A 19,061-nucleotide genomic window follows, 5' to 3' on the forward strand; every position below is an offset into this window, starting at 1 on the left:
TCCTTCATCCTGGTGATCGGCAGGGAACAAATACTGATGGACAATCCTAAAGATAAGCCATTCATACTTACTGAGTGGAACTTATATTAAGGCCATCTCCACATGTGGGGTAATGTACAGATTTTTTTGCATACCACAGGCATGAGCTTTGCTGCAGATGTGTTTTTCTACAGATTCTCTGCCCACAAATCTGGACTGAAGATCTGTAGCATATCCACGTATGTGAACATACCCTAAACATCCAGTCATTCATACACAGAAAAAAAAAAATCACTCTCATCCAGTGTTCTCTCGCCCTCTAGAGGTGAATGAATGAAGTGACAGTGTTATGTAAACATTAATTTATTTCGCATTTGTATTTTATGTAATAAAAATAATATTACAAATCTTTGCCTCTGTTCACATTTATGTTGGAGGCTCCATAGGAGCTTCTACACAGATACTGTCATAAATGTTGAAATTTTTTTTCCAGTAAAATGATGGTTGCCATTAGAGGAACCTGAAAGATGAATTATGAGTCCGTATGTGCTCTTGGTGTCGGTCATAAAAAAAGATCCAGCACTGCCAACACCTTATGTTATTCTGCTCTTGTCATGACTGCAGATGTGAACACAGACTTATGATGACAGATTTCAGCATTCATCATTTCCCCAAACACTTCCCTCTCAGCACACCGTGGGCCGGCTGGAATATAAGGGTGGCATGGTGGCTCAGTGGTTAGCACTGCAACATTGTGACTCTGGAGACCTGGGTTCAAATCCTGCCAAAGACAACATCTGCAAGGAGTTTGAATGTTCTCCCCATGTATTACGGACATTTTTTTTGCAGGGAGATATTCAGTCTTTAATGAGATTATCCAAGTGAACTTACAACACAAAAAGTCCATTTACCAAACAAATGCAGCTCTTTCCCGTAACATGCGCACTCCGAACCTCTGCCATTCCCGCTGGTAGATCCATATCTCCTGAGTTGTGTCAAGACATGCGAGGACAGCACCGCCTTTCCATGCAATCAATCGTGGGTCCATGTCCTAGGGAAAAGCATACGGGCTGTCAGTGTAAGTGTCAGAGGTGTCTGGGCAAGCAATACGGCTTCTTAAAGAGGACCTTTCACCATTTTGCCCACAGGCAGTTCTATATACTGCCGGAAAGCTGACAGTGCACTGAGTTCAGCGCACTGTCCGCATTCCCGATCTGGGCCCCGTGTGAGGAGCTTACGTTCCGGTACCGTAGCTCTTCTATGGTCAGAAGGCCGTTTCTGACAGTTAGCCAGAGACGTCCTTCTTCACAGCACAGCCAATCGCGCTGTACTGTGAGAGTCGGGAGGAACGCCCCCTCCCTCCCTGATAATACTTGTCTATGGACGAGCACTGTGAGCAGATGGAGGGGGCGTTCCTCCCGGCTCTCACAGCACAGCGCGATTGGCTGTGCTGTGAAGAAGGACATCTCTGGCTAACTGTCAGAAACGCCCTTCTGTGTGTCCGGTTAAAAAAAAATGGTTTTGCCATGGAGGCCATAACGCTCACGTGCAGACACTGTCTGCCGGGTTTCCGTCTCCTGTTGGCAGAAGATGGAAACCTGAAAGCGGAGATCGGGGCGCAGATGTGAACCTGGCCTTAGGATTACTGGGCAATGGACCCCAACCAATCTGAAATGAATGACCTCTCTTAAAGAAAGGTCACCAATACAAGAGTCTCTATACCTAAAATTAAAAATTTATTTTATGTCTTACATTAAACTGACTTGTTCAGTGGGTTGTATCTGGTATTACAGCTCGCTCATTTTCCAGTGAAAAGGACTAATGCTGGGTTCACACCAGCGCCTGGACTCCGTTATCAGAATCTGGCCATGAGCGCCACTGAGTGTTTTGAGCTCTCCGCGGCGAAATCGTTTTGTTTTTTTTTAAACCGGACACCGACTCTATTTAAACCGACTCTATTTCCTGTTTCAAAAAAAAAAAAAAAAAAAAAAAACGGTTTTGCCGCGGAAAGCATAAAACACTGGCGGCCGGATACTTTTCAAGGAAAGATGCCGGCAGGTTTCTGTCTCCTGCCCTGTTTTGTGCAGGAAACGGAAACCTGCAGAACGGAGTCCCGGGTGCAGATGTGAATGAGCACTGAATTGTAATACCCTGCACAGCCAGCAGACAAGAGCAGCACTATTTCTAGAAACTGTACTCAGATGAAATTGTAGCTCGTCATCTGCTACGCAATAACAATTCCTTGATCTACTGTATTGTATCAGGTCTATTTATATGACAATACTCAGATTTAAGCAGAGAGATAAGCAATGAGCAGGGCGACATCAGTGGGAATCATTTACTAAGACTGTCTAAAGGGATGTTCACACTACCATTGTTAAAGGGGTTGTCCAGGCAAAAATGGACAACCTGTTTAAGCTTTAAACAGGCTAGGAGCAGTGAAAAAAATTCATACTCTCCTTTCCATGGTACTCTGAGGACCCCCTCTGCAGTTCAGTCTTCACAGTCCCGTCTTTACGTGTGGTGGAAGTCCCAGCCACATGTGACCGTGGAGGCCAGTCAGCGGCTTCAGTGACGTCACAGCCAGCGAGCAGTTTCACGTTGGAAAGACAATGGAGCAGAAGGACCGGAACACCCCAGGAGGACAGCGGAGCATCAGGGAAAGGCGTAAGATTTTTTTTTTTTTCACCCGTTGGGACAACCTCTTTAATGTCCATTGTGTTATCATTCATAGGATGACAGCAACAGAACACATTAACAGAAGTAAACAGACCCCCTAGGAGGAGCCCCCTAATGTAAACAACATGGCAAACACTTTCTTCCATTATGCTGTTTACATGCATTCATTTTTCTTCCGTCAGAAAAGTAAAAAAACATGATGAAAAAAGGTTTCCCACCATGTGTGTTTTTTTTTTTTTTTTTTACATTGGGGTGAATGTAGACAGGCACTCGACAGAGTGTGTTTGGTTTGCATCTGTCATTTTATGTCCGTTGCTCTCATCCTGTGATGGACATTATATAATGGTAGTGTGAACCTCATCTAAATTTTAGACTAAACAGTCTTAAGCTATGCCAGATGTATCAGTGTTATGCTCTTTGTCACGTCTGGTGAATCTTTAGATTGACCAGACTAATTTTACACCACTTATTAGTTTTGTTGCGAAACAAAAAAAGTGTCAAAATTTGGTGCACAGATTTACATATTAAGACCCAACTGATTAGTCCAGGGTTGGGCAATTAATTTTCCCATGGGGCCACATAAGAAATTTAAACTATGCTAGAGGGCCGCGCCACAGCAAATTTAGCTCCACCCACTTCTATGTTGACTCCGCCCATTCCCAATCATCTTTCCATGTGCCCCCACACAGTATAATCCTCCTACAGTCACCCGTCCCCACATTATAATGTTCCCTTCCAACTGTTCCACAGTATTAAGTCCCTCTCCTGGTGCCCCAGTTTAAACTTGGGGAAAGTAGAAGGAGACATGAAACTGGAGCAGCTGGAGGGGGACATTAAACAGTGGGGGTAGTTGGAGGGGGGCAATAAACTGACAGCTGTAGCGGGACATGAAACTGGGGGCAACTAGAGGGGGACATTAAAATCGGGCAGCTGGAAGCAGACATTAAACCATAGGGGTAGCTGGAGGGTGACATTAAACTGGGGGCAACTAGAGGCAGACAGGTCCCCCTCCAGCTACCTCCACGGTTTATTGCCCCCTACAGTTGTCCCCAGTTTAATGCCCCCCCCCCCCCCAATTTAAGTGCCCTCTTCATCTACCCCCAGTTTCATGCCCCCCCTCCATCTGCCCCCAATTTCATGTCCCCCCTCCATCGCCCATCTCTGCCCTAGTATAACATTCCCCTTCCATCTCTGCCCCTAGGTTACTGAGACACACACACACAGACAGACACACTCTCCACCCTGCATCTCACATTCTCCTCTCAGTACCATAGGACACACACCACATGTCTCCATCTTCTTGCACTGTCCTACCGGCATGCCTCCCTAGACAAGCTGTGCGGGCCGGTCTGAATCTGTCAGAGGGCCGGATATGGCCCGCGGGCTGTGCTTTGCCCAGGTCTGCCTTAGTCTAAAACATTTAATAAATGAAGTGTAAAGTGTTTATGCTGCTTTTTAAGGCCAGAGGTTTGGTGTATATCATTAGTAAATCTGCCCCCAATATATGTAATAAAACATATATTTTACCTTAGGTCTTGTTATGACCTCTACATTTTCAACCACTCTTCTGAAGGAGGGGGGCATCTTATTGAGGATTCGATGCTGCAGAAACTGCTGTGCCTTGTGGAACATTAACCCCCCACCAACCACCACGATGGAGCTGTACATCTTCCTTTTTGTATCATCAGAGGCTGAAAGGTAAAATGAAAAATTTACTCTAAAAAGGAAAAAAAAATGCACTATAATAATCTCCATGCTGTACCTATTCTACACCATTATAACGGTGACTGGAAGGTGTATATTCCACTTACCACAGCAATCGATGCTATGAAGGATTGCTTTGTCTAGGCCGAGTGCTTTTCCTTCGAACTGAGACACCATTGATTTCCTGGAGAATAAACTTGCAGACGTCTCTTCCCCATCATGACTATGCCCCATGCCATCACCCTGTGAGGGCCCAAGCTCTGCTTCCATCATGTGTCCCCTTTCTGCAGCATCCATGGCCTGGCTCCTTGCATCATCAAACATACTGGATTTGGGCATGGCCTTCCGGTCAGCAGCTGCTTTGGAGGACTGTAAAGAGAGTCACAATTACTATCGAACTCTCGAATTGTGCCATTCCTACAGAGGTAGCAGAGCTGAGTTTGCCAATGTAGTAGAGCCGAATATGTTGCTTGGCACATCTCATGTGATAACTGGATTATTATGCATCAAACGAATTCTATATGATGTATAGTATTTTGTTTTATTATACCTGATCCTGTTTGCTTTGTGTTGCTAGTAGATAATGCTCATCGTGAGGATCTTCAGGGTCTCCCTGGGATCTGTGCTGCAAATAAGTCATCTTCTGGCCAACAATTCCAAATGTAGCCGGATAGAATAAAGCCATGGGAGCCTAAAAGATACAAAGAAAAGCATGATAAGTAAGGCTGAGGCCCCACGTAACGCAGCTTTTTTTTTATTGCAGATTTTGCTGTGCTTCTTTGAGCCAAAGCCAAGAATGGCAACAAAAGGAACAAGAAATACCCATATATAGGAAGTTCTTATATTTCTACCTTCTGCTCCATCCACTCCAAAAAAACCACAGCAAAATCTGCAACAAAAAAAAAAAAAGGATTTTGTGTACTCACTGTAAAATCCATTTCTCGACATTCTCACTGCAGAGAGGAATGTTTGTAGCCGAGGAGGTCCACAGGAGCTTCGGCAAGCTAAGGGCTAGTGTTAAGGGTGGTCGAAGATTTTGGTCAGGAAATGAGCGTTTTTTGTACATGAGGCGGAGCGTTTTTTGAGGCGTTTTTAGTTTCAGGTTTTTACCTCCAGCACAGAGAATGGACCTTGAAAAAAACCATGTTACGGGTTTTTGCCAAAAAACACATAAAAAAAAGCTGTCAAAAACCCAACGCAGTTTTTACCCGCCTCCCATAGACTCCCGTTGGTTTCCGCCTGAAGAAAGGTCATGTCGCTTCTATTTTCTGCTAGTGGAAAAAAAACACTAGTGGTCTACACAGACCTGTAGTGTTTTAAGTTGGATTTTGAGGTGGATTCTGCCTCAAAATCCTGACCATTTTCCTCCATTTGTGCTCCGTGTGAACTGGCCCTCAGAGAAAAGAATCTGACTGAAAAACCTGTCCCAGTACAAGTGTGGGGAGAAGGAGGCCCTGCCCCTCAGTACTGGCACATAGAAAGAAAGGAGAGCCAGCTGGGATGTACCAGAGCAACCTACTGGCCAATCACATAGCCCCAGGTGTGTCTGGAGACTACAATAGCCAGAAAAAAGGGCGGCCTTAATTGCAGCCTAGATGCCTGCGAGACCGCAGTGCTCCTGTAGGCGCCTGGCTGCCGCAGTGCGCCGCCAGCCCGAAACAGAGCTCTGGGAGGACGGCCGTTTGAAAACAGAGAATAACAGGGGTCGGAATAGCGGCCTACTGCAGCCAAGAGTCCTTCCCCCTGTGGAAATCCTTTAATAAAAGATCCAGTATAAAAGATGGAGAGTATCAGTAGTACATCAGCCTACATAAAGAGGGACCTGCTGCTCAACCAATACAGCCGAATGGGGAGGATAATTACAGCCATTGTTATAGGCAAATGCAAACAAGTGCACATTGACACATTTATTGTTAGTCAGCCCTCATCCTGCCCGCAGGCTGTCTTACAGGCCCTTTACATACTTGTCCAAAGAAAACCAACACTGATATGCATAATAAGTACAAAAATACATAGTACATCGTAGAAAGTGAACATTTGCTGTTACCTGAAGTTTTTCATCTCCCAGTCTCATTTGGTACAACAAGGCTGGAGAATCTGGATGCCGAACCTGAAACTCATGATCCTGTAGTCCACAAATGTCCTAATGAAAAGGCACATTCGTTAGACAAACACTTACCATACTATTCACCCAAAGAGTTACTTACAGTGCATATAAAATGTCCCTATTGGGGCAGCATGGTGGATCAGTGGTTAACACTGCAGTTTTGCAGCGCTGGAGTACGGAGTTCAAATTCTGCCAAGGACATCTGCAAGGAGTTTGTTTGTTCTCCCTGTGTTTACACGTATTTCCTCCATTACTCCAAAAGACATACTGATAAGGAAAATGTAGAGTGTCAGCCCTAGGTTGGGCTCACAATCTACTCAAAAACGAAATAAATAAAAAATAAAATTGTCCTATCACAACTTGTTAAACAAATTGGGCTCTCTACAGGTTATTATCATATCTGACTGGGAGGTCTTATTGAATGTTTAGCAACGTGACACAATAGCCCCCTTCAGTGGTAAATAATCCAATTATTACACGTTAAAGAGAAATCATTTATCTGATTCCATTGCATATGATCTAGTATCTACGGTAAGTACATTACACGTGTTCTATCCTTGGTTTACAACCCAAAATTATCCATGTCCTTAAAGAAGAACTTACAGAGGACCTATCATGTACTCCAATAAGAGATAGCGACACTGTTCTGAATTCAGGACACTCAGTTTTGTAGGCATTTTCCCGAGTTCCAGAGAGATTGGTGCCATTAGTTTCAGCTACTAATATCATCATACTGTCAGAGGGGTCGGCCTCACAGCTTAACATCATTGATAACTGGTGAGGAACGCCCCTAGCCTTGTACTGTGAAGGCGGGTGCTCCTAACTACCCAGAAATAACACTAAACTGTGAGGACGGCCCCTCTGACAGTACAGTGATATTGGTAGCCAAAACTAAACGCACCGATAGCTCTGGTACTGGGTCAGATACCTGCAAAACTAAAAGTGTGCTGAATTCAGAACACTCTCAGCTCTGCACTGATATATAACATGCCCTATCTTAGAGGACATACCGTATTTTACGGACTATAAGGCGCACTGGACTATAAGCCACATTGCCCATGAGCGCCTTATAGTCCGTCTCGGTTCATATATAAGGCGCAGTCCGGTGCGCATTATATGTTATTGAAAGCGGCGGCAGGCAGACTTTGCCAGCGGCCGCTTAACCCCCCGCGTGCCAGCCGCTTCTATTGGAAGCACTCGGCAGGCGAGGAGGGGCTCTATCAGCAAAATCATGCTGATAGAGCCCAACCGTAAAAGTTAGATTAAACTACCCCCCTGTTTTAAAATAAAAGCCTGAAACAGAATGTGAAACTTACCAAGCGGTGCAGGGTGGGCGGGCATTCAGGCCTCCTCTTCCTCCGATGTTCCGTCCTCCTCCTCCGCCGCTCGCTAACTGATAATGGCCTGGGCGCATGCGCAGTAGTAGAAGCATTATGATATTGCGCATGCGCCCAGGCCATTAGTTCGCGAGCGCCGGAGGAAGTGGTCAGGACATCGGAGGAAGAGGAGGCCTGAATGCCCGCCCGCCCTGCACCGCTCGGTAAGTTTCACGTTCTGTTTCAGGCCGGCGTGACAGCAGGGCTGCCGGACACTTCCCATTCATTTCTATGGGAGCCGGCATGCGAGCGCTCCCCATAGAAATGAATGGACTGCTTTTTTCCATTCATTTCTATGGGGAGCGCTCGCATGCCGGCTCCCATAGAAATGAATGGGAAGTGTCTGTCCATTCATTTCTATAGGGAGCGCTCGCATGCCGGCTCCCATAGAAATGAATGGGAAGTGTCCGGCAGCCCTGCTGTAACGCCGGCGTGTACGGCTGTGATACACGCCGGCGTTCCGTAGTGTGAATGCACCCTTACGGTGCCTTTTATGTATGTATGGAAGCGGCACGCAGACTTTGCCGCCGCTTCCATCCATATATAAGGCGCACCGGACTATAAGCCGCACTTACGATTTCTGAGGAAATCGTAGGTTTTTATGTGCGCCTTATAGTCCGGAAAATACGGTAAAAGGTACTCTTCACGCTAGCAATAACCTCAGTGTATAAAGGTAAGCACAAAGCTGTTGCTACCTGGTCCAGATGGGTGTAGGTCTCCTTAAGTTGCTGTAAGAGAAGGCTGTCCAGTTTATTAGTCAGCTGGCATTCTCTGTAAGGAAATCCCGCTCTCTGCATAAGCCAGAAGAAGCAGCGAGTGACATCAGAGCCACCATAGGCAAGACACAGTCTGCAAAGGAACAATACAAGGAACATCTAGATCAGTGGAAACACCACAGTTGCTCTACCTCTTTACATGTTTGAAGAAATTTCCTCTACCTATCCTTTCCATTATTTTTTCACAGAATAGGGATCTCTGTTCAGTAAGAAACCAGTGAGACCCTCACCAATCACCAGTCTCTAAGGGACTTTTGTGTGGATAGGGGAATCCTGATATTACTGAAATACCACTAAGAGGTTAAACACATTTAAGCTCTATTCTCATCACATTGTGTACATCTGTTTAATGGATGCAAAAAAGGACACAAACGCATGGCCATCCGTTTACATAGACATCAATGTGTAAAATAAAAAGGGGACAGGCAAAAATGGACAACACTTAACTTTTTAATCAGCTGGAGGCATTGAAAAAAAATACTTAAAAAAAAAAAAAAAAAAAAAAAAAAAAAAAAAAAAATGGCCTTAATGAAACTCCGGAAGAGATCTGGGAGAAGCTGCCAGAGTGGAGAACTGGGACACACGGAAGGACACCGGAGTACTGGCCTCCAGCTTATTTAAAAGGTAAAGGGGTTGTTCATTTTTGGCCTGACAATAACCAGGTTATTTCGGTCTAGTTGGGTCTAAAACAGAAACCAAAAAAATGAAAAAAAAATATATATATATACAATAGAATACATACATATGAGTCAGGCTGCTATCACACCAGAGTTTTTAGATCAGTTTACTGTCATTGTCTTGAAAGGTGCATACACATACAGTAAAGAGACCCCAAAACAGTCTATGGTGCCATTTACCACATGCAGTGTGCACATTTAAATGTCACTAGCCTTAAAGTCCTGTCTTATTTGGACAACCTCTCTTCAAATTAAGACCCCCTGGTCACTAGCATTTATTACTAAGTGCAAGCAGTCGCACATGATTCCTGCACAAGCCATGTTTAGGGACTCCGCATTCTGACTAATAGAGGTACATGCAGAGCTTGTATCTAATAGGGAATGTGATATGGACAGGGGATGTCCTAATAATCCTGCACATACCTGGTGTTTCGATGAGATATACCGTCCTCTACACAGCAGATGCTTGTCTTCTGATCTCCAATATCAACCACACATGCACTGCTCAGACCACTACCATACACAGCGCAGACTGACTCCTGATGGACTATGACACCTAGGAGGCAAGACACATTTTATATATGTTATTTCGGTCCGGTCATTACAATATTTACAGTTTCATTCAGACTGAACGCGTCCGGACTACAACTGCTATTATTATACTGTGAAGTCTCTTCAAATTCCATAGTGTATTAAGTGGAGGGCTGGGGGTGGGGGGTGCTATCTCTCCTGTGCTCTGGAGTGACTCTCTGCTGTCTTCAGCATTTCTGGATGGCATCTAGCGAGGTGATGCTAAAGCCCATTCAGCAGCCCCTGATGTCAGACAAAAGTGCTGAAGACACTGAGCCGCTGGCTCTCTGCTTATTATACCCTGGGGTCTGAAGAGACCCCACAGTATAATGTTGGATCAGTACAGATGAACCTCGCATGACGATTCTCACTGGGTTCGTCTAACACTTACTCATACTGTAAAGGGGGTGTGGACAAAATGATCACCATTAATCATAATCGATGTAAAATGCCCAATTAATCGCCCAGCCCTAGTCATAAACTGGGATTCTTACACATCACTTCACAGTGAGAGGTAAATCATTCCATAACATAATCCTCAGCTGCTGCAGAACCTCTGTTGGTACATTAAGGGAAGCTTCCCCATCCATAATTGATAGGAATCTCCCACAAAAAGGTCTGTAGCATCTCTGGTACATCTCATATCTGCTCTACAGACTGTAGCGTGAGATTCAATAAGGGATTATTATTCCTAAAATATAGATGTTGCTTCACCAAAAGTGGAACCCCATTACAAGCTAACTAATAGATGTCGCACAATCTAGTCCTACAGTGTGCCTATTATAGTCTTACCAAAAAATGATATTACAAGACATAAACATACCTGAAAATCCCATTTTCATGAGGATCATATTAACCATTTCTTTCGCGTGCTGTCTGTTATATATGTCAGGGATGAGTAATATACAACGGTAATACTGTAAGTAATGGGGGGGGGGAAAAAGTTATCAGGACAGTCCACAAATATCAAACTTTGCTCGAGATTAAAAGCTGATAAATATTATAAGATACAATAGGCACATAAACCAGTTAAAGGCGTTGTCCAGGATAAACTGATAATTAACCCCTAAACTAAACTCCCTCCCCCCACCTAACTTCTAATCTATATCAATTTAAAAAAAATTGTGCCACCATTGCTCCATTCGATGCTATAGGGCTGCCAGGAATGTAATCTTTGCACCACAGAAGTGAATGGCGCACCAGTCACGCATATACACTGGCACTCCATTTACAAATAGGCTATAAAGGGACTTTTGGTCCCCCGTTTTCCTGATCACTGGGTACGCTGCACTGAATCAGAGCTACAGCCCCTCATTCTTAGGATTGGTGAGGGTCCCAGGGGTAGCACTTGCCCAATAATAAAGGGTCACCACATTTTTAGACTGAAGCTGACATTGGATACGTCAAGGTTCAGGTGTTATCCTTAGGGAATGGTGCTACTGGGCATGAACTTGTAGTGCTACACGCAGATTGTTTAACGGAATGGCCAACCATGCAATACAAGGATGAGCTGGTTTCTGCCAGAGTGAGAATCTTTGACAGCAGTTCTTTATTCTGCTGACAGATGGGAGATCTCAACCATGGCAACTTTTACTATATGATGTCCATACGGTCTTATAGGGCATACAGGGGCATATGAGATAAAATCATTGCACCAATACAGAACATACTACAATTTCCTTCACATTACCACACCTTCAAGTCTTTCAGTTGTATTTCTAAGAATTTTTGTATAACGTGTGACCAGATAACTTCCAGGTCTGTAAGCACCGCAGTGAGAGAGCCCCCAGGCCCACCATGAAGATTAAGTTGACCCCGCCGAATAGGATAGTGGATATCGTACCCATCAGTTGGATTCACAAATAGGGCCTGATGGACAGAACAATCACATTTCAGTTATTACATAGAATATAATCAACAAGTAAAGAACAATTTACATCATTTTCCCCATCAGCTACTTTTACTTCTTCTGAATGGTCTTTTTCAGTACATAAGTATAGTCCCCATTACTGGAGCATCTTTTCTTATAACTCCGCGGTGTGCTATAGCTGCAATTCCTTCTAGAAATTTATGAATAATTTAACAGCAAGGTATTACCATTTCCATGGTCCATTCTATTTCTCGATGAGTTCTGTGTCCCCCAAAGACATCAGCAAGAAACCCTACCGAAAGCATTTCTCCACACTAAACATATTTGATGACCTATCCGAAGGATAGGTAATCAGTATCAGGTTATGGGGAGGTCCAACACCCATCAGCTAATGCACAAAGAATGCAGCAGGAAACAGACAGCGCTGTTCTCTGTGTAGTGGCTGATCTGTGTCACTGCAGCGTAGCTACCATTCAAGTTAAGGAACTGAACTGCCTGACATAAAGGTTTATTTATTTTGCTGTATTTTAAATAAACCGTTTTTTGCTGCAAGATTTGTGTCCCTGTCTCTCACTGGTTGAGTCCGTACCACTGCATCTACCGAGCTACCTTCCTCACAGGGCATATATGACTTTTTGATCACTTATAATTTCTTTTTTGGGAACAAAGGTTACCAAAGTCCAACAATTCTGGCATTGTATAATTTTTCCAGTATAAATGATCCAATATTTAAGTAGTTTTGACTTTGCATTGACACCAGTTATGTTTTTTTTCATATCAAAAACAGGAAACTGGACTTTTTTGAATTAAAATATATTTCACTTATGGAGTTAACTTGCAACAAACATCCATCAAAAAATCACTTCATTCACCCCAAAAAAAAGAATAATAAAAGTGTGAAGTCATAGTAAAGGTGCAGAACATTAAGGAGTTAAGAGGATACAGGTGTCATACATAAAAGAAGCCAGTAGACGAGTGCAGGGTTTAATGATAGAGAACATTGGTCAGCAGTTCAGCTTTTTTTATACAAATTTTGCTGCAGTTTTTTTGAGCTAGAGCCAAGAATGGCTACAAAAGGAATGGGAAATATATAGGAATCTCTAATACTTCTACATTCTACTCCATCAACTCCTGGCTATGGCTCAAAAAAATCTGCAACAAAAAAATGCAGCTTTTCTGCAATTTGGCTCCTTCACCTTAGATTGGTTAACTGTAATATACCAAAATAACTTTTCAAAATGCTACAAAAAAAAAAAAAAAACACTTGAAATTGATGGTATAGGATGCAATAAAGTAGTACCTCTTCTCCTACAAAGTATTCCTCATTGTGAGACGTATTGGTCCATTTCACTCCAGAATCATGATCTAATATTGCTGGTCTTATCTGTTTATTGTACGCTCTGGCCTGAAAAGGTAGACAAGAAGAAATCCCTTCACAAACGTGTAAGAAACCTAAGTCTGAAGTTTCATATTTAGTAAAATTCCTTAGAACCTAAATCATTTAGGCCTGAAGGTAGTTAAAGAAAAATTTGGGACTACTAGATGGTCATAGACAGGTCTGTAAGATCCTAAAAGATGAATGAAAATGGATGCACCATCCATTACTAGTCTTTTCTTTGTCAGAGACAAAAGCATGACAATGCTAAAATGATCTGTTATTTCATAGATTGTACTGCTCCTGGACAACTATCAATTGATGGTTTCATCCTGTTAATCCATTTTCCAGTTAAAAACAGAACCTTTGTTTTTAACAGAATTTTTAGATTTTCAATGCTTTGACAGTTCATGGATAGTATCTGTGTGCCTTTTGTGATTTTCATAGACCCATAAATTACAATGGGGTGAATGGTGGGCAAAACAGACCAAGCTAGAGAATATCTCTATATTTATTTCAAGGTTTCCACAGTCCATGAAAAAAATGGATGTCTGAAGAGAAACTAAAAGTTAAATGGAACCATATGCTGTCTGTGTTGAACAAGGACAATACAACTCGGCCGAAAAATGGACGTCTGATTAAGCCCTAGCTCACTTTCAGAAGGAAAATGTAAAGAAAAGAGCACAAAATACAATAATAAAGGGATTTGTGCTTTGCAGAAACTTAACCTTTTCATTGCATTCAAATTACCCCCTTCCCAACATCCGCCATACTAGTATGGCGGATGCCGGGTGTTTAACTATGGCAGCCGCTATAGCTGCCTGGTGTCTGCTGTTTTGTACAGCAGACACCATACGCTAATGCCCTGTAAATCACTTACAGCACCTCTTCTGAACACTTACCTGCTCTGGCACTGCAGGGATCCGTCTTGTCCCATTAGACATCTTTTTGGACCAGATGGCTTGATCTACCATTTTGAGCCCGTTTTGTCTCTGTTCATTGCTTTCTGGCTTCTAAAAAAAAAAAAAGAAAATAGACATAAACATTACAACAAAAATCACAGCTTGATATCTTTTTATCACATCAACTTCCTTTTATTTACTGGCATTCAAGAGAAACGTAACGGGATTAGAAGAGAGGAATGGTAATTCTGTATACTGTGTTATCAATAGGTGTAGATGGCGTTGGTCATAATCACCTGTATAAAGTACCTGGGGATGATTAATTGTACATAGCACTTGGGGCACTTAAGATTCAGTGATCTGATGTTCACACATACTGCAGCTAGTAAACAGATCCACATTTTACATCACTCGGGGTCATAAATAATTTAGAAAGAATGAACTAGATGGATAGATATATTTCTTATGCCTCTGGTCACATGACCGATTCCAATCCCCTTGGAGCATGGACACCCTGCAGTCTATGTTTATGTGTCATCTGTGCCATTGCTCGCAATTTTGTACATACTAAGGGCCTTATTGCTTAGAATGTATAAGCACGGCTGGTACGTGTATAGAGTGACTATGACATTCTATCAATTTATATTTATCCAGAAATTCCTGATCAGTGCAGGTCTAACAGCCGTCCCCAAATCAATCCAGCTTTAGGGAGCCGTGTACACCACCTGCTCACAATACAGAGCCAAAAGCAGAAAGATCTGTCCCATGTATAGAGGCCAGGTGCCATCACTGTAGCTCAGCTACCATTGATGCCGCTCCGTATAGTTGTTCTTATAAGCAGGAGTTAGGGGAAATCAGTAGGAAGCTGCATCACATAGAAATACATCAGATTCTGCACACAGTACACACAGATAGTATAGACGGGACTTGTGAGGAGGGGGAGTTTTCTAAATCTGCTGTAGATCATTGTATGAACTTACTTATTATATTATTGCAATCCTGCTCTGTTAGATAGGGCAGAAATGATATATTCATGGGCACTCAATACATAGAGGGACATATTAAGAGAGAAGAAAATTGAAGGGCTCTGAGAGTTACCAATATGGATTTGATAGTTGATAATATAAATCCGTAGTTCACAGAGAGAGATATTAGCTGCTTGTCCACACAGGAGAGCAAAGTCTGGACTTGAAGTCAGACAGGGAACATGTGTCCCAGCAGCCCATATTGATTTCTATGTAAATAGATGGTCTCTGTTTGTATTTGTTAAACAGATTTGAAAAATAGAATGTAAGAACAACATGATGTGAATGGAGCCTTATGCCATTAATTCACATGCTATGGGTAGAAAGGGTATAGAAAAATATTGTATGGCAAAATATTGAAAATGCTCACAGGCCTCGGTGGCTTATCAACCTTGAGAATTTGGGAGAATGCATATTTAAAGGTTTTTTTCCAAAAATTGATGACCTATCAATAAGTTAGGCCATCGGTATCAGATCAGTGGGGGGTCTGCAAATGACACCCACACCAATCAGCTTTTCTCAGCAGCTGATACACAAAGAATGCAGTAGAAAGCAGATTGTGCTGTTCTCAGGTCACTGCAGCTTGAATCAAGGCTAATCTGCAGTAACCTGGCCTACCACTACAGAGAGAACGTCTGCCTGCTTTCTCCTCTGTTCTCTGTATATGAGCTGATGGGAAAAACTACTTGGCGGGGGTGTTCAATCCCCATCAATCTATTATGATAGGTCATAATTTTATTTCCAGAAAAGATTTCTCAAATGTGTTGGTGAGCTGTGGTATGGAAACGGCAGCAAATTTAAAAAGGATTTTAGATATCTTTTTAACCATGCCATCTTGATTTTGAATTTTCCTTTTTTTTTACCTATATAAATAATAATCAGACGTTGCCTACTAAGGAATGCACGGTTATGCTGGGCCTCAGTGAAGATACACTACCAAGTACATGAAATACAGTTGTAAACAATGTGGACTCATTGTCTGCTACATGTCCTACTACACACACCATATTCAGGCAATTAAATACACATGAATGAGGTCTTATGGGCTATGGAGAACACTCTGATGTTTTACAGTTCACTCCATTACCCCTCTGCTTTAGCACTTACATTCAACCCCTCCCTGAGAAGCCACTTGTCGCAGGAGGAAGGCTGCCCAGGTTGCTTGTGTCTTCTGGCGATAACATGAGGGATCGCTGCTGGGTGAGTGTCTGTAGCTCTGCCAATGCGCAAGGTGCTGGATCCAGGGTGTATGACCACAACATAGTCACTTTGTATATGCTGCACAACAAGACACATAGAAATTATTACAATGATACACAAATCCATCACACTGACAGTTACTTGCATATATATTACACTTAAGGTAGGGTAGACTATCTATTGAGAGAAGAACCAAGTGGACTCCATAGAGCAAGGATATTCAACTAGTAAGCCATGCGACCAGCTGTCCAGACCCATCTCTTGGTTCTTATTATAATAGTAGTCAAGATAAACATTCCCCAGGCTTACAGCAATGGCTGCAGGGTTTGGTAATCATATATAATTTTTGCACAAGCAGCAGGACAACTGCCAATTCCTCCGGCCACTTTTGTAAGGTATCAGGATTTAGGGAACAGAGATGAATGGGGGTACTTCAGAGCATTATACTCTACGGGGCACAAATAGGGAATTATACTGTGTAGTGGAGGGACACTAGAAATTCATTATAACATGTGGAAGCCACTACTGGGGCATTATACTGTGTGGAGGGCAGTAATGTCCCTTTAGTGTCCCCTACACAGTATAATGCTCCGTAATGCCCGACACACAGTATAATGTCACATTAGTGCCTTCACACACAGTATAAAGATCCTTAGTGCCCCCTAACAGGTAACATTGACCCCTCTACTCCATTGAGCACCAGGGAAGGTTAAATTGATATGAAATAGTTTTCAATAATTTTTCTTGTCTTGTAATCAGATATGTCTTATCATCTGAAAAATGCAGTAAATACTGGACCTGTTCAGCTTGGAGCTTAACCTTATGGCAGACACTGGTCAGTGGACCTTTACTAAGAGTAGTTCAGTACCCCTGCCCTAGAGCATGGTAAGCCTCTCCCTGCAGTACCTAGTGATGTCCATACAAATGTGACTTTGTCTGGTACTGCTTGTCAGCTTTGTTCTGCATAAGGCCTCATTCATAATACAGATCAATTCTGAATAAGACCCTATACACAGTACGGGACTGTTGAGCTGCGAGGAGGCAGAAACTCCACATCACTGTTCACTATGACCCTAGGAGGCTGGGATATCTGGCTGATATACAGACTGCATTTTCTGGACCATACTCTGCTGTGTGAAGGGAGATAAACTGCTGCCAGGGATGTTCAGAATCGGATTATTCCCCTCTACCTACTGGAAACACATGCATGTTGAGTGGAGCCACCTATATGTATGAGGAGGACTGGGAAGAATACACTATGTGATCAAAAGTATCCAGACACACCCAAAAACATACGGTTTTCATATTAGGTGCATTGTGCTGCCACATACTGCCAGGTACTCCATATCAGCGACCTCAGTAGACATTAGACATCGTGAGAGAGCAGAATGGGGCGCTCTGCGGAACTCACGGAATTCGAACATGGTCAGGTGATTGGGTGCCACACAATGCCAAACGACGCCTCGCTTGGTGTAAGGAGCGTAAACATTGGATGATTGAACAGTGGAAAAACGTTGTGTGGAGTGATGAATCACGGTACACAATGTGGCGATCCAATGGCAGGGTGTGGGTATGGCGATTAAACACCTTCTTGCCTCCCACTGCTGAAGAGCAATTCGGGGATGGCAATTGCATCTTTCAACACGATTGAGCACCTGTTCATACTGCACGGCCTGTGGCGGAGTGGTTACACGACAATAACATCTCTGTAATGGACTGGCCTGCACAGAGTCCTGACTTGAATCCAATAGATCACCTTTGGGATGTTTTGGAACGCTGACTTCGTGCAAGGCCTCACCGACCTACATCAATACCTCTCCTCAGTGCAGCACTCCATGAAGAATGGGCTGCCATTCCCCAAGAAACCTTCCAGCACCTGATTGAGAGAGTGGAAGCTGTCATCAAGGCTAAGGGTGGGCCAACACCATATTGAATTCCAGCATTACCGATGGAGGGCACCACGGACTTGTAAGTCATTTTCAGCCAGGTGTCCGGATACTTTTTATTCTTTACTTCTTTTCTGCTACTTTATATATTTTGCCTCATCCAAATAAATTTCGTTTTTCACAAATAAAATTAACAGGCTGCATTTTATGTAAAGGTTTGGTTTTGAGCAGCGGTTTTTACTGCAAATTGGGGAAGTAAATAAAATCTTACAAAGATTTTTCTTCTGCGTTTCTGCACTGCGTGACCTCAGCCTTACACAACCTTGTACCCTGTGAATGCTGTCAGTGCATGTGTTAGAAATTGGCACAGACATTCGCACTTACATTTCCCATCTTAAGCACTGCAGCACCTTCGTCTCCAAAGACTGTGGCTGCACATGAGAGAACATACAATAACCGTGCCCTGTACACAAATGTACTTGTAACATAAACCACTGTCTAAAAGTACAGACTGTCTTCACTGCCTATAGCAACCAATCACAACACAGCTTTCATTCTCAAAGCGCACTACAACACATGATAGCTGTGATGTGATTGGTTGTTATCGGCACCACTATACTTTACTTGAACAGGTTCATTCATTCCAGGGATGGTTGTCACAGTGATGTTTGGTTGACCCCCCACCCCCGGTGTCTGCCCAGTCACCTCTTGCATAGACTCGGGAATGGCTGCCGGTACTATAGGCCTCTTCACTCCGCGTTGCTCTTTCTCTTTCTCTCTGCCATTCTCCGGTTCTGCTTTCTCAGCTTGTGTCATTTCGGCCACCGGGTTCCTGCCGCGCATGCGCCACGCGACTCGTAGGGCCAACCAAAAGCTATCCCTATGAGAGCGGACAAGCAGCAACTATTCCTAGATTACAGGTCAACGTCGTTACA

The 19,061-nt window shown here is 43.2% G+C and overlaps 1 protein-coding gene across 1 annotated transcript; it reads right to left on the minus strand.

Moving 5' to 3' along the window:
* Window positions 1-848: 848 nt before the first annotated feature.
* ACTR8 (actin related protein 8) lies at window positions 849-18,981 on the minus strand. Its single transcript, XM_075287346.1, has 13 exons — window positions 18,832-18,981; window positions 16,148-16,318; window positions 14,016-14,126; window positions 13,039-13,143; window positions 11,564-11,737; window positions 10,692-10,785; window positions 9,722-9,854; window positions 8,541-8,694; window positions 6,410-6,505; window positions 4,913-5,053; window positions 4,470-4,731; window positions 4,186-4,349; window positions 849-1,030 (listed from the first exon to the last, which is right to left on the minus strand). The coding sequence occupies exons 1-13, from the start codon at window positions 18,967-18,969 to the stop codon at window positions 887-889; spliced, it is 1,887 nt and encodes a 628-aa protein (XP_075143447.1). The 5' UTR covers window positions 18,970-18,981; the 3' UTR covers window positions 849-886.
* Window positions 18,982-19,061: the final 80 nt, after the last annotated feature.

The sequence above is a fragment of the Leptodactylus fuscus genome, chromosome 9 (genome assembly GCF_031893055.1).
Source record: "Leptodactylus fuscus isolate aLepFus1 chromosome 9, aLepFus1.hap2, whole genome shotgun sequence".
In the NCBI taxonomy this organism is placed as follows: domain Eukaryota; kingdom Metazoa; phylum Chordata; class Amphibia; order Anura; family Leptodactylidae; genus Leptodactylus; species Leptodactylus fuscus.

Excerpts from the sequence above, each read along its gene's own strand:
- ACTR8 (XM_075287346.1), bottom strand. The coding sequence starts at position 18,969 with ATGCGCGGCAGGAACCCGGTGGCCGAAATGACACAAGCTGAGAAAGCA. Across the intron at positions 10,786-11,563 it reads TACAACTGAAAGACTTGAAG|TATTACCGTTGTATATTACT; the intron begins GTGTGGTAATGT and ends CATTACTTACAG. Across the intron at positions 4,732-4,912 it reads CACAAAGCAAACAGGATCAG|TCCTCCAAAGCAGCTGCTGA; the intron begins GTATAATAAAAC and ends CTCTCTTTACAG.